The 22458-nt window shown below is 36.1% G+C and overlaps 5 protein-coding genes across 8 annotated transcripts; 3 read left to right on the forward strand and 2 right to left on the reverse strand.

Moving 5' to 3' along the window:
- Positions 1-233: 233 nt before the first annotated feature.
- On the forward strand, positions 234-6067 carry LOC125214912 (E3 ubiquitin ligase PQT3-like). Of its 4 annotated transcripts, none has more exons than XR_007175183.1 (15): positions 234-577; positions 792-873; positions 1562-1625; positions 2264-2402; positions 2494-2560; positions 2643-2773; positions 2875-3045; positions 3152-3436; positions 3879-3926; positions 4015-4055; positions 4153-4240; positions 4314-4500; positions 4587-4691; positions 4886-5604; positions 5827-6067. XR_007175183.1 is itself a non-coding variant. In XM_048116133.1 (15 exons), the coding sequence occupies exons 1-14, from the start codon at positions 409-411 to the stop codon at positions 5511-5513; spliced, it is 2205 nt and encodes a 734-aa protein (XP_047972090.1). In that variant the 5' UTR covers positions 234-408; the 3' UTR covers positions 5514-5551; positions 5827-6067. The 4 variants fall into 4 exon arrangements, 2 of the variants coding, with proteins under 2 accessions (XP_047972090.1, XP_047972089.1); XR_007175184.1 differs by having other exon boundaries at positions 2267-2402; XM_048116133.1 differs by having other exon boundaries at positions 4886-5551.
- On the reverse strand, positions 6052-7667 carry LOC125214914 (NAD(P)H-quinone oxidoreductase subunit U, chloroplastic). The gene is made up of 5 exons (XM_048116135.1): positions 7189-7667; positions 7044-7105; positions 6880-6969; positions 6662-6802; positions 6052-6237 (listed from the first exon to the last, which is right to left on the reverse strand). Exons 1-5 carry the CDS (start codon positions 7466-7468, stop codon positions 6142-6144), a joined length of 669 nt encoding a protein of 222 aa, XP_047972092.1. The 5' UTR covers positions 7469-7667; the 3' UTR covers positions 6052-6141.
- Positions 7668-8538: 871 nt separating this feature from the next.
- LOC125214913 (40S ribosomal protein S3-2) lies at positions 8539-10717 on the forward strand. Its single transcript, XM_048116134.1, has 6 exons — positions 8539-8668; positions 8844-8991; positions 9343-9514; positions 10011-10065; positions 10158-10289; positions 10396-10717. Exons 1-6 carry the CDS (start codon positions 8639-8641, stop codon positions 10558-10560), a joined length of 702 nt encoding a protein of 233 aa, XP_047972091.1. The 5' UTR covers positions 8539-8638; the 3' UTR covers positions 10561-10717.
- Positions 10718-15390: 4673 nt separating this feature from the next.
- On the forward strand, positions 15391-18086 carry LOC125212034 (thermospermine synthase ACAULIS5). The gene is made up of 10 exons (XM_048112046.1): positions 15391-15632; positions 16015-16081; positions 16170-16264; positions 16526-16628; positions 16774-16862; positions 16963-17119; positions 17288-17363; positions 17485-17543; positions 17630-17766; positions 17836-18086. The coding sequence occupies exons 1-10, from the start codon at positions 15466-15468 to the stop codon at positions 17912-17914; spliced, it is 1029 nt and encodes a 342-aa protein (XP_047968003.1). The 5' UTR covers positions 15391-15465; the 3' UTR covers positions 17915-18086.
- Positions 18087-18262: 176 nt separating this feature from the next.
- Positions 18263-21529, reverse strand: LOC125212449 (mechanosensitive ion channel protein 10-like). Its single transcript, XM_048112621.1, has 6 exons — positions 21410-21529; positions 19777-21094; positions 19583-19703; positions 19199-19492; positions 18917-19119; positions 18263-18829 (listed from the first exon to the last, which is right to left on the reverse strand). The coding sequence occupies exons 2-6, from the start codon at positions 21081-21083 to the stop codon at positions 18571-18573; spliced, it is 2184 nt and encodes a 727-aa protein (XP_047968578.1). The 5' UTR covers positions 21084-21094; positions 21410-21529; the 3' UTR covers positions 18263-18570.
- Between the last annotated feature and the right edge of the window lie 929 nt (positions 21530-22458).

Consider the following 22458-nt stretch of genomic DNA (forward strand, 5'->3'; position numbering starts at 1 on the left):
TGCCTTGCAATACCGTGGCTCCGTCCCGATCCAAACTCAGTGTTACTATTGACCTAAAGAATAAAATAGTTATAAAATAAATATAGGGAAAAAGAGGGATAAAAAAAGGTTTATTTGCTAGTTATAAAGAAAATATAGGGAAAAAGTGGGATAAAAAAAAGTATATTTGCTACTAACACGAGTCTCTCTCCGTACACAAAGTCTTCCTATAAATAACCGCTGGCGGTAGGCCAAAGCCCCATTCTTCCTTGACTCTGAATACAAAACCCCTTTCGCAAGGTGAAGCTCCATTGATTCTGTATACACAGAGAGAATCTTCTCTGCACACATTTGTTGAGCGGTTTTACAGCCTTATACGTATATAATCGTATACACAATTGGTTGATGATCTGACGAGGAAGTTCAGATATGTCAATTCGGTTCAAATTCAGGAGCTCCCTGAATTATGAGACGCTGGAGATCGGGAGCCGCGGCTCGATCTCCGTGGCGGAGCTGAGGGCGAAAATCATGCGCGGGAAGGTTTCTCAGCAGCAGCAAGGGTTTGATCTCGTTTTCTCCGACGCGGATTCTGGTTTAGGTGCGCTTCTTTTTTTGTTTCTCCGAGTCGATTGATTTGTTGCTGCTTTTGTTGATTCTGTAGCGCGGTTTATATGTTTTTTGTTTTGATTATTGCTCTTTTTTGAGAATTTGATTTCGGTTGTTATTATTATTACTCCAATTTTAAGTTGTTTATAGTGTTGGCGGAGTTTTCTTTAATGATTCTTACTGATTTGGTAACACTGGATTTGCAGGGTACAACTTCGATTCTCAAATTCCCAGTGGATCCAGCGTGATTGTTAAGAGAGTTCCCGGTGGAACACTTCCGGCCTCTGTGTAAGACTTTATGATCTTGATTGAATTTGCTTAACTGCGTCTGCTTAGATCTAAGTTCATTATTCTGGCTGTGTTGTTGCATGCATGTAGAATTTGTTTTAAGTTTATATCTACGAATATCGATGTGAAATTGCTTTTGTTTGGGGGGCTGTGCTGTTTATTTTGATGAGTTTTGGGTTGATCTATCCAAATTTCAATTATGTTTGTCCTTAAGTGATGAGGAAAGGTTTAACGGTAGTGTTTGGAGATGATTGTTTGATTAACATCACATTTATAGGTAGTGATGATGAACACATGAGCAATTTAGTTTCAGTATCCTGCAGTTTTGTAAGATAGTTTTGTTATGTTAAAAAAAACTTGTACACAGAATAGCGAAAATTAATGTTACTGCTTATGTCAATCGATGAATGATGTAATGCATATCCATCGAATTATGACACGTGTAGCCTTCCAGTTAGCACATGGAGTATATAAAAATGCATCGGCTTCTTAAAACATGACACGTGTAGCCACCCCGTTAGCGCCTGTCCGCCTGCTTCAATAAAAAGCATTGGCTTCTTAAAACGCGACAATAACTGATTTAGTGTTTTTACACTGTAGATTAAGTTTACTGTTATCGTCATATTGCGTGAGCTTAGAAGCATTTAACTTCGCCTTTGTTACTATACTTACTGTAACTCTACTGCAGGGCGGTGCCTATTGTAGCTATGAAGCATGCCGGGGTAAAAGAGCCGCACAATCTGAACCTAGCTGTAAGCTTTAATTCATATGTACATATTAGTTGGATAACATTTTTTTTATTTATTTTTGCATATTGCACCTGTCTGCCTTTTCATAAAATGAGTATATTTTCAAGTATCCTGGTGAATTGTCAACCAATGGGATCTATCTTAGGGACGATAGTTGGTGACACGACACGACACGACACAATAGTGAGACATGGACAAAAACCAAAGATGATGGGTTATTATTTACTACTATTGTGCTTTTTTTATGCCATTATGGTGTAGCCCCTTACCCATGTCAACACAATATAGAGTCTTCACCACTATAACTTAATACTTATCTGATACTAATAATGTATAGTTATCTCTTTTGGGTTGCTGTACTATTTGCCACACATGTTGTACGCATTAACATTTTAAGAGAATTTGTATGTTTGTTATGCCAACCCAAAAAATTTGCATTTGTTTCAGCACACATTGTAATTGTGTTGTGTGATTACTGTAATGAAATGCAACTAGATTACGTGGTTTAACACCTGTAATCATTACTCTCTAGACATGCCACATACACTCCCTGGTTTTCCACTTCTGATATGGTTTGAACTACCCCTCCTACTTTTTTACTTGTGGATGGCTACTCTTGATTGCTAAACATTTCTTTTCAGAAGACTGGACCAAAGAACGACTATGATGACCTAGGTGCTGATCTATACCCCAAGCCTGATTCAAACTTACCTGGATTTAATCAAGAACTTGATCAAAATAAATTCATGGGTAACAAGAAGGCTGCTGTCATACGAAGTGGTTTGTTACACTTTTTTAATGATATTTTTATTTGCCCTACCTGTAGTATTTCTGGTCGAGTTTGCTTACAATTGTGTATTGTTAATGACAGGTTTTGATCAACATGGAAATGATAGGAATGTTTTCCCAATACCTGATGAGCTGATGAAGTCTAACAAGTATGATTTCTCTTATCGTGTCTATTTTTCTCGAGGTCTATTTTCTTGCTAATATGACAAACCCCTTTAATTTTTTCGAAAGGCTGCACAAATCCAATGTCCGGAACGTGCAAGGTTCTAATTTGCCTTTAGAACTGAAGTGCCCAATATGCAAAAATGTCTTCACGGATGCAGTGATGATACCTTGTTGTCAGCATAGCTTTTGCGAGAAGTGTGAGTTCTTATGTAGTAACAACCTGTTCAGATGCCCCAACTGTCACAATTCACTTATTCATCCAATTCACTTATGTTTTGGTTTGCTGTTACAACTGCAGGTATATATCAAGTGCTTCTCACAAAGGGGAGGTGCCCCAAATGTTACTCAATAAAATGCACTACAGCCGATCTTCTCCCAAACTTGTCATTGCGTCAAGCAACTGAACATTTGCTTAAATCTGAGATGTTTGATACTGGTTTTGATAATGTCATGCCGAAATATGTGCCAGGTGAATAGCTTATTGATGTAAATCTTTAGAATTATCAGGAGTTCAGTTCAGAATGTTATAACACTGTTTTTTTTTTTTTAATTTGTTGTTGTTTCTCTATATGTAGATGAAGAATCCGGAATCCAAATGAATGATGATTCACGTGCTATCACTTTAACCCAATTCCTAAGAGAAATGGGAGTTCCTCAGTCTTCTATGGCAACTGGAAAAGGTCCAGTTCCTCAGTCTTCTACTGCAACTGGAAAAGGATCGAATCAGATTCTCACAGAATCATTGCGCGAGCAACATCAGAGAAATGTGCCATATGGAAATGCTGGTTGTAGAGATTTTGAAGATTTTGCACAATCCGCAGATTTTCAGGGTGAAAATCAACCTAAAAGCCATGCTGAAGGTACACTTGTCCTTATTCAGTGCTATACTTTCATGTATATCAATTGGTTTATTGAAGCCCTGTAAGTGTAAAAATATCTTACCTTAGAGAAACATGTTTTCATGTGTGTACTTCAGGAGAAGTACAAACATTTTTTTTCTTAAGATTGAGGGTTAAGTGTAATTAATTGGAGGAATTGTTGTAGTTGAGGCCCACTAGAGATTTGCAGAGTTTAAATTAAAGATTGACACACGATTGTAAAAAATTATGACCCATTGGAAAAAACACTCTTTTTGGTTTCTTCCAGTGATCTTTTCCTGGATAAATAAGAAATGGATCCTGTTTTCGCAGTACCATTCCATATTAAGATAGTCTTGCATTGCTTTGACAACTCTTTTTTTTTGCCTGCCAGTTTTCTTAATTGACAGTTGACACATTTCATCCTTTTAATTTCTCTTCACAGCTGATTCTGATGCCAAGAGGAAAGGGGGGTTCTGTTTAGACTTGGGAGGTATGGAAAGTTGCAGTGTTTGCTGTATGATTGATAAATAGTTTTAATTTAGTGATGTCTAACCTTTTCTGTAATGTTGAATTTTCAGCTGGTGGAAGAAGATTTTCAGGTCATGGTAGATACAGAAAGGTAAGTTCAGTAATACCATGTAATTTTAAATAACTAGTAATTTCAGTTCATATTGATGCTTATTTACAAGTGAATATATAAATATGTTCGATTTCAGGACGTCCGTAATTGCTTTTCATGTGGTTCTTTTGACCATCTCATGAAAGACTGCCCAATTTCCCATCCAAATCCCATGTGTCAGCCAGGTATTTATTAAAAAGTTTATTGTTTACAGTATATATTAACATTTGCCAATTCTTAATTTTTTTATTGTTCTAGGATCCGGAGTGTTTCATGGAGGTTTCCCAGGCTATGCACCACCATACTGGAATGGCTCTTCATTTCCGCCTTATACACCCTATGCAAATATGTATAATAACCCTTCTATGATGCCGTTCAATCCCACCATGGTCCCTGTTTCACCCTTTGTTGCTCCTCCTCCCTACATTCCATTACCTGGCCCTGGGTATGTTGAATGTATTTCAGATATCTTAAAGCTGATTCTGTGAAAAGGCTTACATGTAGATTTATGACACCTTGTACATCTTGCAGTGGAAACATGAGACCTGGGAATATCGAACCTCCTCGTCTTGACCACTTTGGGATTCAACATTGCGGAAGTAAGAGGAAGAAGCTCTTAAATGAAAATCTAGAAAGGTAAAATTTAAGAATCAAGCACAAAGTAATGGGCGCATGGGACATGGCAGGAAACCCCCACACCCTACATATAGAAAAATAACATAAAATAAAATATACTCCATAAACAAACAAACAAACTTAACCAGATTTATCTGAGGCATTACATTTGTTTGCTCTTTATTTATAGAATTCTAACAATGGCTTTGCAACAGAAACCAACTTCTCAACGACGATGGTTCTTCAGAATGCTATCGACATTACAGTCCGCAGAAAGCATGTGATCGTGAACCACAGAATGACAGGGAACAAAGTTCAAGTCACTCTGATGCTAGCTTGGTCCCAAGACCTGGGAGAAAAGATCGGCATGAAAAGTACATGCACTCCGGTGGCTATTCTGATGAAAGACATGTGAAGAGCCACCACGCCTTTTCTGGGAGGGAGAAGAGGCTCTCTCATGCGGAGAGGTCAAACTCAGCCAAAGAAGACAAGTCCAGAAGCACTGAACGGCATTGTGAGGGGAGACATATGTGTCATCACAGAGATTCAAAGGACAGTGACAGGAAGAGAGACAAGAGACACTATGATAAGATTGAGTCTGACGCCCGAGATTCTCACAGAAAGCATCACCACAACCAAGCAGACTATAATTTTGAGCCTCGGACACCTGCTGATAGGAGGGCAAGGGCTGGATACTGCAAGAGGGAGGCTGGCCAAGATTCATCCAGGCATCAGACAAAGCACTTACAAGAGAGACATCACTGCGACAGGTTGCAGATGGTGTATGGCTCCAACGAGGACCGCAGAGATGAATACCGCCCCCAAAAACATCGAGCATATTGAAAGAAGAGCATAATGGGGCACTATGAAGATGTGCCAATGTACTGGTGATTCCATCTCTGTTAGTATCAACTTGTATGTTGTATTGGTCATGGTAAGAGTCTGTCTTTTTTTTTTCACAAAAACATGAAAGTTCATCGAAAGTTATTTTTATACAGTTAGGTCGAAGCTTATCTTACATAGAAAAAAAAGAAGAAAAAAAGCACTATAGAAAGCTAAGATCGATTCACAGTTTGTTTTACTTTTTTGAATTACTTCCATCTGGTAAATATCTTATTGCTGTTGTTATGTTACTAACCTTTTCCCATTCTTTAAGGTGAGATTTCATATGCTAATGGAAGCTTTCATTTCTCATCCGATCCATCTCTGAACAGAGATCGGATGCGCCCCGTTGGTGATTAAGGTATTGAGCAAGGTATATCTATCTCTGACTCTGTCTCCACACACACACACACACACAGAGATCAAGCTATACAGGGTTTGGTCACCAACTGATGATTTTTTCCAATCCATTATTCGGAATTTTAACAACATCAAGAAATTATCGTTCGCCTCCATGAATATAAACTAAAATTGAAAAGATCATTGTTAGAAACATGGGAAACTTTCATAATCACAGATCGATATCGCCTTATCGATTGAATACAAGGTATAGTAGAATGGACAGTGTTAACCACCCTAAAAAGAAGTATCCTGTGTATGTTGTTGGCAATTCATCCTCTGGATCCTGCATAATAAGAAAGTAATTTGGACACCATGGGAAAGAGATGGCAAAACACTTGCTATTTTAAGGACGCATTGCGTCCACTGCTGAGGACATTACTTGAACCTTATTTTTTGACACTCAATAAAGGACTCTTACCATATTATCAAAAACCAATGCACAAAGAGAAGATCATGTGTATTGCCGTGATAATTCAGTGTTGCAATTAATCAATAATATAAGATTGGAATAGAGCTAAAAGATTTCAGTATGTAAGTAACAAGGTATAAGGCTCAACTCTTACTGTTTTTCTTGTTCAGGGTAAAGAAAAAATTGGAATATAGTGAAAAAAGTCATTGTAAAAATGGCTATTGATTTCTAAACAGACTTAAAAGGTGAAAATTTGGCAGAAAAATTTGCTATCAAGTAACTGAAAATGGGTATTTACCTGAGGAGGAGGGTCTCCTAATTGTTCTCGCATTCTATCAACTTCAAATGGCCACACATATGTATCTGGCTTCTCACTTCTGGCCAAACTCCAATCGTAAAGCCTTCTCTCTTCCGGTGTCGACAGAATCGAATACGATTCCTGGTCGATACCAAAAAAAACACAGCTTCAAATTTACATGAAATGAAATGATGGTTGAAATTTTATGGCAAATCAACCTTTAAGAGCTCTAGCTCCTTGCTAAGCTCTTCTTCTTCCAACCCTTTACTCGTCAGCTCAGTCACCTTGCTCTTGTAAGCAACATTTACCTATATATAAGATCAAGAGTGAGTTCAAATTTATAAAAAATAAATATATTGTTAGTTGAATGTTAGATTTCAACCTCATCATATGAACATTTGGTGGGAAGCCCCAGCCGTCCATAGTGATCAGCATCTGTAATTGCTGCAAAACTCTAAAACAAAACTCCATTAACAATCTAACATAAAAACAAATTAAATATGCAAAAAGAAAAAAAAGAAACATACCAATCCCACGCAAAGCTTTCTCCACATTAAGGGTTGATATCAAGGACGGAGGCCCTTTCGGGACCTCTGCCGGCGTCTGTGGCGGCTCCCCTTCATCGACAGCCGTCGCGCCTTCCTCGCCGGAGCTTCGGACCACCAGCAGCCGCCGCGTTGCATGGCTGCTGAGCCTTGAAAATGAAGTCGGGATTCGGACACGATGATCGTTGATGGAAACGCGTTTTCGAGCAGGTAAGGAATAAGCGCTACTTGCTACAGTAGCTGATGATGCTGCAGTAGCCATGGCTTTGTTTGTGTTGAGTTAGTAATGTGGTTTAGTTATGTTGCGAGCGGATAAAAGAGGAAGGATCATTCCTTGCCAAAGAAATGCTATCTTCCTTCTTTTGTCTTTTATTCATGATCTATTAAAATGTGTTTTCTTTGATAACATTGGAGTTGATTTAAGATATAGAGCTATATTTTTTCTATTTTTTTTCATATGTTCTTTAAAGGAAAATTTATTATTTAATAGTACCAATTTTAGTTAACTTTTAATTAATTTTATATCTTTCAAACTATGTGGACTAAATCACAATTTAATTTACCACATTTTAGAATTTTCCTATGAAACTAAATTTTTGGTGAAATTGGTGTTGCTATGGAAGCCGATGTGTACACCACGTCGGTTATTTAAAAAGTATTGCCAGGTAGACTAAGAATTGGTATTATGGTTTTTCTTAATTTGCATCATTTACGTTTGAATTTTACGACTTTTGCTATACGGTTCACAGCTTCAATTCACAATTGCAATTTGCAATTCCCTACTATACTGAAATTGAATTGAGGTTTGCAACTCTCAGTTAGCAATTTGGTTATTCCAAATTTGGATATTTGTGGTATAAACTTACTCTTGCGACAATTAGGGATGTCAATCAGGCCAGCCCAAAACCCTTACTCTTGCGACAATTAGGGATGTCAATCGGGCCAGTCCATCGGGTTTTGGGCCGGCCTTACTCGGGTTGCGGGTCTGACCCTAATGGGGTGCGGGCTAATCAGATTTTAATTTTATCGGGCTATAAATTTTCGGCCCTAACCCTATAAATTTAGCGGGCTATTTGGGCCAGCCCATAGGCTGCGGGCTACACTTACATCCATAGTGAATGGGGATGGTCGTAGATTTATAGGAGTAATTATTTTGAGAGTTAGATTAGTTAAAAAGTCAATCAAAAGTTATTTTTTCCATCTTTTAGAAGAAGTTTTTCTTCATGTTCATTTAGACTTTTACCCTATTTTCTTCATAATTTCGCTGATAATTAAAATAATATAAAGAAAAAAAAAAGACTCGGATAATTAGTCATTAAATTACAATTCCACCCCTAGGGTTTCTCTTCCACAGTTTTATAAGAGTCGAAAAAAAATCACGCCGCACCTCTAGACTCTGCTGCAGTGAACTGAAACTCTGAGATAAACAACCATGGCGACGCAAATGAGTAAAAAGCGAAAGGTTAGATATCGATTTATCTCAAATTTTGTTATCTAAGTCCGATCAAATTGAATAATGCGTAGTTTAATCGCTGAATCTGTAGAAACTGTGTTGTGAATCCAATAGAATCGAGTGTTTTTGAATTTCATCGAGTTTTTCCGTCTCCTGATATCTGGATTGCTTTGGTCGTGTTTAGTTTGTTGCTGACGGCGTGTTCTTCGCCGAGCTGAACGAGGTGCTGACCCGCGAGCTTGCGGAGGATGGCTACTCCGGCGTCGAGGTTCGAGTCACGCCGATGCGCACCGAAATCATCATCCGTGCTACTCGCACACAGAACGTACTCGGTATTTGATTCATACTGACGTATTTGAAATTATTGTTTTATTTGTGTGTTAGGCGATTGTGGAATTGCTGTTTCTAGTAGGCTATTTGCAATGTTTGGTTTCGTATTTGGAATTGAGGATTTATGCGAATTCACTATGTTGCTCCGCAATAGGGGAACGAATTGCTTATTGTTGAATTGTGTAATTCTTTGTTTTACTTTGAGATGATGGTGATTAGTCATTAATGTGAGTTTTAAAGCGTTGTGAGGTTAATTTCTGAGTTTCAAACTATTTATTGCATATTTCTGGCTTATAGTAGAATGCAATGCATGATATGTAAGATTTATTGTTTTTATTGTTTAAACTCTGTAGGAGAGAAGGGTAGGAGAATTAGGGAGCTGACATCTGTCGTTCAAAAGCGATTCAAGTTCCCAGAGAACAGCGTTGAGCTTTACGCTGAGAAGGTCAACAACAGGGGTCTCTGTGCCATAGCTCAGGCCGAGTCACTGCGTTACAAGCTTCTTGGAGGCCTTGCTGTTCGTAGGTATAGATTTCACATCTCTTATGATTTCCCTGTTTGTCACCAGTATTTCATTCCCACACTTCTTGTAGTTTAACTAATCAAGGTATTGTAATGGTGACATGAAGTTGGCATTATAAAACATGATGTTTGGCTAGAGTAATTATTGTAGTGGTTGTCATTGTTACTGCATGATATCATTCCCATGTTGTATGTGCCCAGGCCCAAGAGAACATTGTTATTTCTCCTGTCCAGATATATACTTTGTTCTCATTTTGATCTCGTGAGATTTTCTTGCTTGGGCTGCTTGTGATATCGATAGACACACATCACTGATTGCTTCTGATGTTATTTCACAATTGTATGGAACACCAACATTTGAATGTTTTGGCACCCAACTATTAATACTTCAAATTTCAGTTGGTAGATTCATGCATTTGCATATGTATCATAATTTCTGAGAATTCTAACACCTTGATAAATTCATTTCAACTAATTTTATTTCTACTATTCTGTCTAGGGCTTGCTATGGTGTTCTGAGGTTTGTCATGGAGAATGGTGCCAAGGGATGTGAGGTGGGTTTGAACATACTACTATCTTAATACCAATATATTTCATTTTTATTTATCTCAAATCTTCACTCCTGAATTCATCTCATTTCCTAAAGGTGATTGTAAGTGGAAAGCTCCGTGCTCAACGTGCCAAGTCCATGAAATTCAAGGACGGGTACATGATTTCCTCTGGGCAACCCGTCAAGGAGTACATTGATGCTGCTGTGCGACACGTTTTACTTAGACAGGTCCTTTTCCTCCCCTCTACTTAATACCTCATTGAAGTAATGTTGCTCGTCATCTCTGACAAATCTTGGTCGCCATCAATAAAACAATCGCTTGATCTATCTTCAGGGCGTACTTGGTATCAAGGTCAAGATCATGCTCGACTGGGATCCAAAGGGCAAGGTTGGGCCAATGACACCTTTGCCCGACGTCGTCACCATCCACCCACCGAAGGAAGAGGAGTATATCCCCCAAATTCCTCAAACTGTGGCACCTGCCATCGAAGTTGCTTGAGTATGAAGTGGTTTTCACCAGAACAGTATGTCATATCTATGTTTTCTGCCTGGTAACACATGTTTTTGGACTAATAGAAATTTACTTAGATTTCTACTCTTTTTGATCTTGTAAAACGAGTTATTTAAATCTTATTGTGCTGTTTTATTTTGTGACAGTTCAGCAAGTTATTTTCTCACACCTAGATTCATTGATTGTTGGTATATTTTTTTTTCCCTTAGTGGTCCACTTTCTGCAAATCTTTCATGTTATGGGTGAAGCACTTTCTAAAAAGTTCATTTCATTTTCTTATATGGCATGATGCATTTATGTGAAGTTTGAAAATTCCATTTAATTTTTTAATTGTTACCTCATTTTTACGTCATGCTGTTACATTGTATGTGCATTAAATTTTTTGAAATTTTCAATTTGAGTAATTTGTTACTAGTTTTTTTCAGATTCTAATCAATATTATGAATATTGAGTGTTGTAGTTTCGTTGAGGTAGAAATTAATCTATCTCATATATCTTGATTCTTGATAGTATAATATTCTTTTTAGTACTAGTACATCTTATTAATTGACACATTTTTAAAATTGTAAATATATATTCTTTTATGTTACATTACTTTTTTTTTCTTTTCACATAAATAAACTACATGCTAGAAGTAGTAGCACGCTTTGAATGAGATGGTTATAGTTTTTTTTTATTATTTATAATATTAATAATTGACTATGAATGGAGAGACCAACGCATATTTTTTTCGATTTCTTTCCTCTAAATAAATCTTGTTTGTAATTTATAAACATCTTTGGTTAAATGGGTCGAATTCAAAACGAATGACTTTATTGAAAGTGACTAAAATATGCTAGTACTATTCTATCTCATAAATATATGATTCAGTCCACGCTTTTGAAGCGCATGCAATGGAAAATTTATTTAATTTTGTTATCCTGTTATTATTGAGCTAGTGTGGCCAACACATGTCATGTTTAAGTTGGTTTACATATAATAACGTCATTTTCATAGGCTACACTGCTGCAGAATACAAATTCTGGTTGCTTATCTTCTTAATTCGAATATTCCCACAAAATAACTATTCTTTTTATTTTTATAATGATTATGTATATCAATTTAAATTATAAAAAGATTAATGAGATTCGAACTCATGATCTTCTAGCGTGATACAGTCCGCCAGGTAAACTATCCGGCCAGTGCTTACAATGTAGCAAATATTAAGTAAGTGTATCTACAAGTTTTTGTATATGACCTTTGTCTGCTTTCTTTACCAAAAAAAGTAATCGAATTCAAATATAATCACATTATTAATTTTCCAGTCAAATATTGTTATAATAAACATTTTTTTGAATTATGACTGAGGAACGGTAATAGTATATGACGAGTCGATTTGACCAAAATAGTAACTCAAATTAAATTTTGCCATGTATGACTGTGTATCAATACAAAAGTTAGGGAAAAGCTTTGACCCCTTAGTTAAAAAATGTTTTTAATTATAGGATTTAAATTTAATAATAGCTAGATTGACTTAGTGGAGGATGGTGACATTATAAAAAGAAACGATTTTTCATAAAATCGAAAAAGTCCCACAAAATAACTATTCTTTTTATTTTTATAATGATTATGTATATCAATTTAAATTATAAAAAGATTAATGAGATTCGAACTCATGATCTTCTAGCGTGATACAGTCCGCCAGGTAAACTATCCGGCCAGTGCTTACAATGTAGCAAATATTAAGTAAGTGTATCTACAAGTTTTTGTATATGACCTTTGTCTGCTTTCTTTACCAAAAAAAGTAATCGAATTCAAATATAATCACATTATTAATTTTCCAGTCAAATATTGTTATAATAAACATTTTTTTGAATTATGACTGAGGAACGGTAATAGTATATGACGAGTCGATTTGACCAAAATAGTAACTCAAATTAAATTTTGCCATGTATGACTGTGTATCAATACAAAAGTTAGGGAAAAGCTTTGACCCCTTAGTTAAAAAATGTTTTTAATTATAGGATTTAAATTTAATAATAGCTAGATTGACTTAGTGGAGGATGGTGACATTATAAAAAGAAACGATTTTTCATAAAATCGAAAAAGTCCCTGAAAATGATTGCAGCCGCCCTGGCAATAATATCTGTATAAATTAACAAATCTGATGGGAATTATAACAAGAAGAATAATGTTTAGTACCTTTTGATGTTTGTCTCCCCATTACAAGGTAGTTTTGAACCCAATGAGCACTTCTTTTTGCACATGTTTACCTTTTAGCTAACCCAAGAATTATGTATAATGACACATTCGAATTTTTATTTGGTTTTGTTGATTAAATTAATCTCTTTAAAAGATGAGAAAAGAATGTAGATTACGGAACTTAATTTTGTACTACTATTACTACTAAATTTATAAAAAGTAGTATTAAATTTGATAATTTGAAAATTAATGTTTATGAAATGTGAGCAACCATTTTTAATTTTTTATAGCATGAATGCTAAGAAATGTGAATTGAACTCTTAATTTCATATACTTTCTCTGTTTTCTAAATTTGTATATATTTTTTGTCAGTTTCCTAAAAATAAAAATTCTTCATTTTAGGAAATTTCTCACTTTATCCAATTTCTCTTACTTTACTAATTTTGCATTAAAACTCATGTAGTTTAAAAGTTTCATATTTTAGAAAACAGAGGAAATAAGTACTCCCTCCGTCCCAGATAATTCGACACAGTATTTCATTTCGGGCCGTCCCACATAATTCGTCCCACTTCACTTTTACCATTTTTGGTAGTCGGCCCCATATTTCACTGACTCATTCCTGCTCACATTTTATTATAAAACTAATACTTTAAAAGTAGGACCCACGTCCCACCAGCTTTTTCAACTCATTTTTCCATCAGATTTCATAAAATTCGTATCGGGTCAAAGTGTCCCACATTATCTGTGACGGAGGGAGTAATGTTTATTGATATTAAAAGTTAAGAAATGTGTTTATTTGGGAGAGAGAGGGTGAGTGGGAAGTCCACCATAAAATAGTGGAATAAGCGCACGCTTGGGAGACAAAATCCCGCAACCGTATAAGAGGCGGCGAGGCCCACCATCTGCGTCTGCCGCCGTCTGCCTCCGCCACTATTTCCCCTTCCATTTATCATTCATTACCTACCCATTCAAACCCCAAAGCATGGTAAATTTGTTGTGGAAAGTCATCATTTCCTACTACTATTACATGTATTCTATAACATGATCAAAAATGACACATTATACAACTTATTTGAATAAATAAACCTCCTTGTATTGGTGAATATTTATTTCAATTTCTTGGCATGCATGTCATAATCACAAGTTTAATTCATTTTTGGTCCTCTAAGTTGACCTCCTTCTTCAATACATATAAGTATAATTTGACTAATATACTAAACGTTTGCCAAATTATATTATAGACTTGTGTTCCAGCCTTTTGAGATCTAAATTATGAAAAAAAAAACTATTAATTTATTCTGATTTTGTAATCAAAATATTAATTGGTTTATAGTATTAAAAAAGAACAAGAAGGAGGTGAGAAAACGGGAAACCAAAAAGAGATATGAGATGTTGTCTCACCGCCTATAATATGACATAGTTTTGGTTGTCATCTGATAGTACCACGTAAGTAAACTATGAAGACATATCAACACTGAAATTTTAAATTGAATGTAAATCAGAACTAATTATCTACGATATATTTTACGAATATTAAAAATTATTAATAAATTTGATCACTTTCAAATAAAAGAATAATTATGTTGGAAGCAACAATATTTTATCCACTCATTCCACTATGCCCCTAATCCTATCCACTCCAAATACTACCTTGTAATGCCACGCCACGCACGCTCACTAAATTCACTATTTCTTTATACATACATGTATGTATCAATATCATAATGTATATATATACTCTCTCTCACACACTCATACACACATATAAACACACACACACACATACACACGTACGGAGAGATAATGTGAGCGTGTGAAAAGTAGAGGGGACGCATGGGATGTTTGAGGGCCCCACATTTGTCACGCGCTCCATTTACAATATTTCCTGCTCCATTTCATCCGCGCATGCTTTTTCCCCTAACTACCATTTTCCCTTTTTTTTTTGCGTTTTATTTATTAAATCCAACTTTATTTTTTATTTCCACAATATTTACCAATTTATTTACTATTTCATTTTACAATATTACCACCCTTTTAATAGCTAATTAGTATGAAAAAAAAAAATCCTATATATACATTTTGAAATTCCCAAGTGATTTCAATTTTGAAATTATAATAATAATTTAGTAATTTTTATTATAATTAATAATTTCTAAATTAAGCTTAGTTTATGCGACTTGAAAAGAAATCTTGCTAGAAAAACTGTGAAGCGTCTTGGTATGACACAATTTGCTTATGTAATTTTTTAATATTAGAATAAAGATTTTGAAAAGTTTGGCATCCAATGAAATTTTTGTTTAAAGTTTACAATTTACCTTGTTGCATTTTGTACAAAACGATCATCCAAAAAAACTGGATAAAACAAAATTTCCATTTTCAACTATCTTAAAAAAATGCATGAAGTAGGAGATGACTAAAGCAACATGGATGTATGCATGCAAGAATAAATTACTTTTATTTTTGATATTACACATTTATTATCAATATCCATCTAATCGTTGAAAAAGAAAATAAAAAAGTAATAGACACCACACTAGTGGTCGAATGATGTCTAAAGAGACAAAGGAGTTGGCTGCACTAAATTAATTAAATATATACTTCTTCTTTGTGCCTATAAATAGGGTCACCATATTTACTTCAAAAAAACACTCCCAACCTCTCTCTCATATTGTCTACAAGTCTAAAGAAAGAAAGCAATAACAAAAAAAAAAAATGGGTGAAGCAATGGAGTTTGTTCCTTACAACAATGGCTTCTCAAAATTAGCTCTATTTGAAAACAAACACATAGCCATTGAGAAGCAAAATCATGAAGAAGATGAAGATTCTTGGTTTGAAGAAGAGATTGATGTTGATCTCAAGTGGTCTTTTTCTCTCAATAGGTACTAATTTTGTGTGTGTGTGTGTTAGAGTTTTTTTTTTCTGGTAAAATATTAGTCTTTTTTAATTTTATTAGTTACAATTTTCTAGTACTAGTTATTTTCATGAGTTAGCAAATGTAAATAGCAACGCCGTTAAAAGAGGAAGATTAGTGGTTTAATTGGATGATTACTTTGAAAATTATGAAATGATCAAAGTCGCTAATTGCTTATTTATTAGCTGTAATTTGATTTTCAAATTCAATTAACCCGTGATTTGTGTTGAAAATGAATGCTTTGACAAAATTTACTAGACAATTTTTTTTGTCACACACACCTATATTTAATTTGTTAGAAAATGAAAATTTACAAAATGAGTGACGTGTCACTTCGATTTTATCCTCAGGGTGCTGCACAAAGGGACTAGTGAATTTCAAGACATAGCTCTACTTGACACAAAACATTTTGGCAAGGTAATTTTCTATTTTCTCAGCAATTTTTTTTTTTGTGAATATAATTTATTGGGTATTTAAATAATTAGAGAAATTTTGTGTTGTGCAGGTTTTGGTGATTGATGGGAAAATGCAAAGTGCAGAATTTGATGAATTTATTTATCATGAATGTTTGATTCATCCAGCTCTCTTATGTCACCCCAAGTGAGTTATTAATTAACTAATCACCATCTAACTACTCTCTAATCTATTCTACTTATTATATTATCTTTGACTTTCATGATAGATTAAATACATTTATCAAAATCTTGCAACTTGATCATGTTGTGCATGCATGTACCAAAAAAAAATAATTTTGGACTATTGTTTTAATTTTATAATAGGCATGTCTCACTTGTGTAAAAAATGTAACAACTTTTTGAACTTCCAAAGTAACCTAACTCGGGACCGTATTCGTGTTTTCAGCCCAAAAAAGATGTTTATAATGGGCGGAGGCGAAGGATCTGCCGCGAGGGAGGCCCTTCGCCACAGATCGCTAGAGAAAGTTGTCATGTGTGATATTGATCAGGTATGTCAAGGACACTTAAGCCATTACCAACTTTATTTTATTATACTATAATTTTTTAACTTATCCAAATTGTTATGTAAATGCCCCTATTAATAATCTATATAAATATACAAGTTTTTTATTGTTTTGTTTTTTGCCATTACAGGAGGTTGTGGATTTCTGCAAAACACATCTCACAGCCAATCACGAGGCTTTTCGAAATATGAAGCTTGATTTAGTGATTAATGATGCTAAGTAAGTATTTCTAAATCTAGTACTTAAAAACCTTAATTTCGACAGTGTTGATGTATGTTCTATGTCCTAATTTGGCAATGTGTTACTAATGTTATTTTAGGGCTGAATTGGAAGATAGGCAAGAAAAATTTGATATCATAGTGGGAGATTTGGCCGATCCCGTTGAAGGAGGACCGTGTTACCAACTATATACTAAGTCTTTCTACGAGGACATACTGAAGCCTAAGCTCAACAATAAGGGTATTTTCGTAACTCAGGTACGTCACAAAAAGTTGTGTAAGCTCGTCTAATCGTGAAACCGGTGGCATATTTGTAATAACAAATGTCGTTGAATACGAGTTTGGGTACCCCTCTCACTTAATTATAAGAATATAATTTTTAATAAAATTAAAAATAAATAAATTGGTGTGTTGCATTGTTTGTAGGCTGGACCAGCAGGGGTGTTCACTCACAAAGAGGTGTTCTCATCAATTTACAACACTATTAAACAAGTTTTCAAGTGTAAGTGCCACACACTTTCTAAATTTAGCAATATACTGATGTTTTTTTGGCAATTTTTTTCGAACTATTAGTTATATACGTGAAAATTAACAGAAAATCTCGTATTGTTTGTGTTTTGTAGATGTTCGCGCGTACACTGCTCACGTTCCATCGTTCGCTGACACGTGGGGATGGGTGATTGTGAGTAAAATCCACCTTATTTATATATTACTAGTTTCAGTTTTCCGTTGAAAATATTTTTTATATTTATTTGTTTCATTTGCCAGGCTTCGGATTATCCACTAAGCATCGAGGCTGGGAAAATGGACAAGAAAATCGGGGAAAGGATCGAGGGAGAGCTCTTGTACTTGAATGGGGCCTCGTTCGTTGCATCGACCATCTTAAACAAGACTGTTGCGAAAACGTAGGTCTCTAAGCTCGAATCATGAATACGTTTGATATTTATTCCTCATGCCTCTTGTTATTTGTTTAGGTTGAAGAACGAGACGCATGTGTACGCTGAGGATAACGCGAGGTTCATCCACGGCCATGGCATCGCCTTTCGGATTTGAAGGCGGAGGCGAAGGAGAAGAGCTTGTGTGTATAAAGTGGAAGAAAGAGAGGAGAAAGGCAGAAACTATTCAAGTAGAAAACTTTGTTTAAAAATCAGCTCTTGTGTTGCCTTCTCTCTTAGGATCTTATGTAATGCTCTTCCATTTATTAAGGCTTTCATTTTTATTATTATTATAATTAGTTTTATCTGAATCAAGAATTCTAAAACATGGAAATTTTCTTTTCTTATTAGCAGTCAATCAAGTGCAGACAATTGAAAAAAAAAGAGATAAAACACCTATAATTTTGGGTCACTACTAACAAATTCATCAACCACTGCATAAATTTGTAATTGAAGATATGAAATATAATAGAAAATTCTAAAATACAATTTTATTTACATCATAATGAACTCTATGAATACATATCATGTGTTCAAAAATGAGTCATAAATCATAGTAATAACTAATGAACAAAACTACTATTGAGTAACAGAGGCACAATCTCTGACTAACAGATTCACTCAACTTGATAGCCTAAACCAAGCTCGGATTTTTGGATCGGTTCGGATTTGATTCAAACACGGCGTCGTTTTGCCAGAAAACCACAATGCACAAGAACAGAGACACAAAAAATACAAACTTGGAGTATTGTTTTTGTTGGTTGAAAATCAGATTCAAGATTCTGCAGCATCCATTTTCGAGTCGATGAGATGCACTTTCTGTGGGAGGAGATCATAGCTGATTCCGAGCTCTTCGAAGATCCTCTTCATCTCGAGCACGAGCTCTGTTCTACGCCTACTCTTTTCACCATAATCTTGAAAGTTCATAGTGTGGTTGAAGAACAAAGCCATCTTGATCTTGTTCGCGTCTTCGATCTCCTTCACCACCACATTGTGGTTGGGATGCCAGTAGTGGTAGTTCCTCTCTAGATACCTACGTACGCAATTGCAAACACGGATGATTATTTGAATGTGAAGAAGGGAAGAAACGAGGGGCGAAAATCAGACTCCTCCTCCTCACCTCTTGATTTCTTCCTTCAAATGGCCTATCTTCTGCAGTGGAGTCTTGAAATCTATGCAGAACTCGAAGGAATCTCCCATGTCCGGGCTGCGGTAGAAGTTGCTGACGGCCTTGGTGGCGAGTAAGTTGTTTGGGTAGTATATCTTGGTGTTGTCGGACTTGAGGAAGACCGTTGACAGGATGTTCATCTCCTCCACAATCATCTGTGAGAGGCAGAGACGATTATTTTCGTTGAGAGAGAGCGCATTTTTTTTGGTGGATGTTCGTTGGTTAGTTGGTTACCTGAGTGTTGTCGATGAGGCAGCGATCACCAACGTCGAAAGGGTGCATGACAAAGACGAAGATGATGGCTTCGAAGATGGTTCTGCACGTGTTCCCAAAGACGAACGCTGCCAGGACGAGCTGCGATGAGAAGAAGATGAGCACTTTGGTAGTTGCCACTCCTGTTAGGAGCAGCCACACCACAATCATGATGACTATGAGAACCGATGTAACGAGCTTGTTCAGCTGCTTCACAGCTGTTTTCGTGTCGTTTAGGGCATGCCCTAGCGCCTTCCTGCTCTTATAGACCTTCAGCTGCACGAGCACGAAACCAGAACATGTTAAAGAGCCAAACACACAATTCGTTTGCTCGTTGCCTCTGTTGGATTAGAGGCCATTGCTTACCACCCACTCTATAAGAGCTTTTCTGTCGATCATGCCAGTCTCAGCTACATCGATCATTGGAAACACGAATTCGACCTCCTCCTTGATCATGAATCTGCTTAGATCAAGCTCATCGATGTGCCTGTAAAGAGACGATCTATATGAATAATGAAGCATCAAAATCAAGTTAAAAAATCAATTGAGTTTAGGCTCACGTGCAATTGGGCTTAGCTACGTTTCTGAAGATGTGATATGCAGCAGCAATGGCCTCCTCCTCGTTGGTGATCTCCTTATCCATTTGCTCGTTGTAGCTGCCCTCGTCTATCTCATTCGAGAGAGTGGTGAGGCCAGAGTTGGATATTGCATCAACCAGCATCTTCATGGTCCAAGCAGAGACCTTGTCCCGCTTCATCTGGTGAAGCTTGTTGATATCAATCACCTTCTTCGCCTTCCCGTTGCTCCCCTTCTTGGAAGCGAACGAGCTCAGCCTACTCACACCGGCAGCAGGCTCCAAAACCGGTGGTGCAGACAAGGTCATGAGAATGTACTGATGAAAGGTCGATTCTTGAATCCGATCAAAGAATGTGTTGACATGGAACGATGAGGCAAGGATCTTGAGGAGCAACGTCTTCAACACCCACAGGAAGGATCCGATCAGCAACGATGCGATGCTCCATGTTATGAAATCCAGGATCCGAGTAACCAGACGCGAGCGCTCCACCCCCTCTCGGAGCAAAAGGATCCACGTGAGAAGCACCAACGACAACCAAATACAAAACTGCACACTCTTCTTCAAACCATGAACAAAATACAACACCTTCTTCTTGAGCAGATAGTTAAGCTCAATCAACAACACGACGAAATGCATCAGCCATTTCGTCACCAACATGCCACTAAACGTCACCAAAACGAGCAACAGCCACCGCGAGACTCTCACTTCCCAAATGATCAAATGCTTGAGCCTCTCAACCGTCAAGCTAACGATCAAACAGCCGAGAATGCAGAGAAACAAACACCACTCGATCGAAACCTTCAACTTCACTTTCCTATACTTGAGCTTCCTTCTGCTGCTGACCTTTATATATATCTCCTCATCCTTATCCAATCCTCCCACGCCACCATGAGATGGCGCTTTCCGACTTGCTGAAAATGACCAGTGAATTTCCCTAACACCATTCTCATCCAATTTCGTGATAGGAGAGGCATGACTAGAGGCCAGATCCGCTCGATTTTCGACCACATTGGCATCGATAGGCATGGATTGATCACCAAACCTCGACTTGGGCTTCGAGTAAGACCTAGAAATCGAGCCACTCTTGCATTTGGGGATCCTTGGAGGCTTATTAGAGCTCGGTGCAGGGGTTACAGCATCGCTCGAGTTTCTACTCGGTGAATCAGCTAAAACCATGTGAATTTGGTTATTATTTGTAGCATCTTGGGATGTAAATGTGGAACCTTTTTCCTTTTCATGGATGTCAGTGATTTCTTCAACTTTGTTTATGGATTTTGCATTGGCATCCATTTCATTCCTGCCTAAATTCACACACAGAGAAGAAAAAGGGGGGAAATTTCTCTCAGTAAATGAATCAAACAGGTTAACTACGTTTCAACTAAACACAGAGAAAGCATCAAAATAATCATATAGTTTCTTCACCAAAATTCTATTTATGCATCAAATAAAGCAATAACTTTTTAAATCAGTTTCATACATGAATCATAATCCTATATATCATCAGAAATTTCATTAAGCAGTGAGCATAAAATGCACTGAAACGATATAATTGAAACATCATATATATAAGTATGAATACATAAATTGAAAGAAAAAATTGAAGAAGGATTGAATACCGTAAACAGAGTCGCCGGCGGCAGCAAACCTCAAAGAAAAGCTGAGGAAAAGCAGTGTATTTTACAACTCACTTCAATTTTCTGAGCAGCACTACGATCATCACATTTATTACATCGTCGTGCTTTGCTAAAATGATTAGTTTTTCTGTTGTTTTTTTTTCTAAGAAAAAGAAAAAAATCTGCCGCCACTATTCAAATTTTTTAGTAATTCTTTTTATTTCTTAATTCCACATACTTAAAATGGAATTGTCTTTATTTATACTCCATCTTTTCGCAAAATATTGTCCAATTTTATCATTTCGATCCGTCAATAAACTATTGTCCACTTTTCCTTTTTATATTTTATTTATTTGTTTATTTTTGATAAATAAACTCGACTTTCCACTAATCTATTATATTCACATTCTAGTGTTAAACTATTACAGTATATGAATGTGGAGCCTACATTCCACTAACATTTTCCATTCACGTTTCTTCACATTTGTTAAAATTCGTGCTGAGACATGATCAACATTTTGCGTAGGAGGGAGTACATGTTAGTACATGTATCAAAGATTTAACTCTATGAATTGTATTTAACGAGAAAAAAATTCAACCATATACCCTCGATTCGAAATAAGTAATGGAATTAGGGGCAGATGTACATGTATTGCAAGAGGGGCAATTGCCCCATCTCATATTTTCCATCCCATGTATTTATATACCTATTTTAATTTAATTTCTTTTAATCTTCTACTAAATGTCCCTCCTCAAAAGTGTAAAATTTTGTCATATGTAAATTTGCCCCCTATCCTACAAATTCCTAGCTCCGCCCACGAGTGGAGTGCTAATATTTTTAAATATAAAAATCAAGAAGTGTGTAATCAAAGTTGATATATCTTGTGAGTTGTGACCCAAATGTATCATTCCACCACAAATATAATTATATAATTAAGGTGACAAAAAATCATATATATGATCTTTGACAGAACCAAACGAAAAAAAAAGATTCTAAAATTACAAAGTAGGTCCCGAATAAAGATGAAAAACCACTTTAAGCCAACATCAAT

This window comes from Salvia hispanica, chromosome 3, assembly GCF_023119035.1.
Source record: "Salvia hispanica cultivar TCC Black 2014 chromosome 3, UniMelb_Shisp_WGS_1.0, whole genome shotgun sequence".
NCBI classification, from domain to species: Eukaryota; Viridiplantae; Streptophyta; class Magnoliopsida; order Lamiales; family Lamiaceae; genus Salvia; species Salvia hispanica.

What these genes read in the sequence shown, in the direction of transcription:
- LOC125212449 (XM_048112621.1), bottom strand. Translation starts at nt 21,083, where the DNA reads ATGGATGCCAATGCAAAATCCATAAACAAAGTTGAAGAAATCACTGAC. An exon ending in AAGCTCTTATAGAGTGGGTG is followed by an intron (nt 19,493 to 19,582) that starts GTAAGCAATGGC and finishes GTGCTCGTGCAG; the next exon opens with CTGAAGGTCTATAAGAGCAG. An exon ending in TTGAAGGAAGAAATCAAGAG is followed by an intron (nt 18,830 to 18,916) that starts GTGAGGAGGAGG and finishes TTGCGTACGTAG; the next exon opens with GTATCTAGAGAGGAACTACC.
- LOC125214914 (XM_048116135.1), bottom strand. Translation starts at nt 7,468, where the DNA reads ATGGCTACTGCAGCATCATCAGCTACTGTAGCAAGTAGCGCTTATTCC. An exon ending in CCAAATGTTCATATGATGAG is followed by an intron (nt 6,970 to 7,043) that starts GTTGAAATCTAA and finishes TCTTATATATAG; the next exon opens with GTAAATGTTGCTTACAAGAG. An exon ending in AGGAGCTAGAGCTCTTAAAG is followed by an intron (nt 6,803 to 6,879) that starts GTTGATTTGCCA and finishes GGTATCGACCAG; the next exon opens with GAATCGTATTCGATTCTGTC.
- LOC125214913 (XM_048116134.1), top strand. Translation starts at nt 8,639, where the DNA reads ATGGCGACGCAAATGAGTAAAAAGCGAAAG. An exon ending in GGAGGCCTTGCTGTTCGTAG is followed by an intron (nt 9,515 to 10,010) that starts GTATAGATTTCA and finishes TATTCTGTCTAG; the next exon opens with GGCTTGCTATGGTGTTCTGA. An exon ending in GACACGTTTTACTTAGACAG is followed by an intron (nt 10,290 to 10,395) that starts GTCCTTTTCCTC and finishes ATCTATCTTCAG; the next exon opens with GGCGTACTTGGTATCAAGGT.
- LOC125212034 (XM_048112046.1), top strand. Translation starts at nt 15,466, where the DNA reads ATGGGTGAAGCAATGGAGTTTGTTCCTTACAACAATGGCTTCTCAAAA. An exon ending in TGGTCTTTTTCTCTCAATAG is followed by an intron (nt 15,633 to 16,014) that starts GTACTAATTTTG and finishes TTTTATCCTCAG; the next exon opens with GGTGCTGCACAAAGGGACTA. An exon ending in TATTAAACAAGTTTTCAAGT is followed by an intron (nt 17,364 to 17,484) that starts GTAAGTGCCACA and finishes TGTGTTTTGTAG; the next exon opens with ATGTTCGCGCGTACACTGCT.
- LOC125214912 (XM_048116133.1), top strand. Translation starts at nt 409, where the DNA reads ATGTCAATTCGGTTCAAATTCAGGAGCTCCCTGAATTATGAGACGCTG. An exon ending in GCATAGCTTTTGCGAGAAGT is followed by an intron (nt 2,774 to 2,874) that starts GTGAGTTCTTAT and finishes TTACAACTGCAG; the next exon opens with GTATATATCAAGTGCTTCTC. An exon ending in GTTCTGTTTAGACTTGGGAG is followed by an intron (nt 3,927 to 4,014) that starts GTATGGAAAGTT and finishes TTGAATTTTCAG; the next exon opens with CTGGTGGAAGAAGATTTTCA.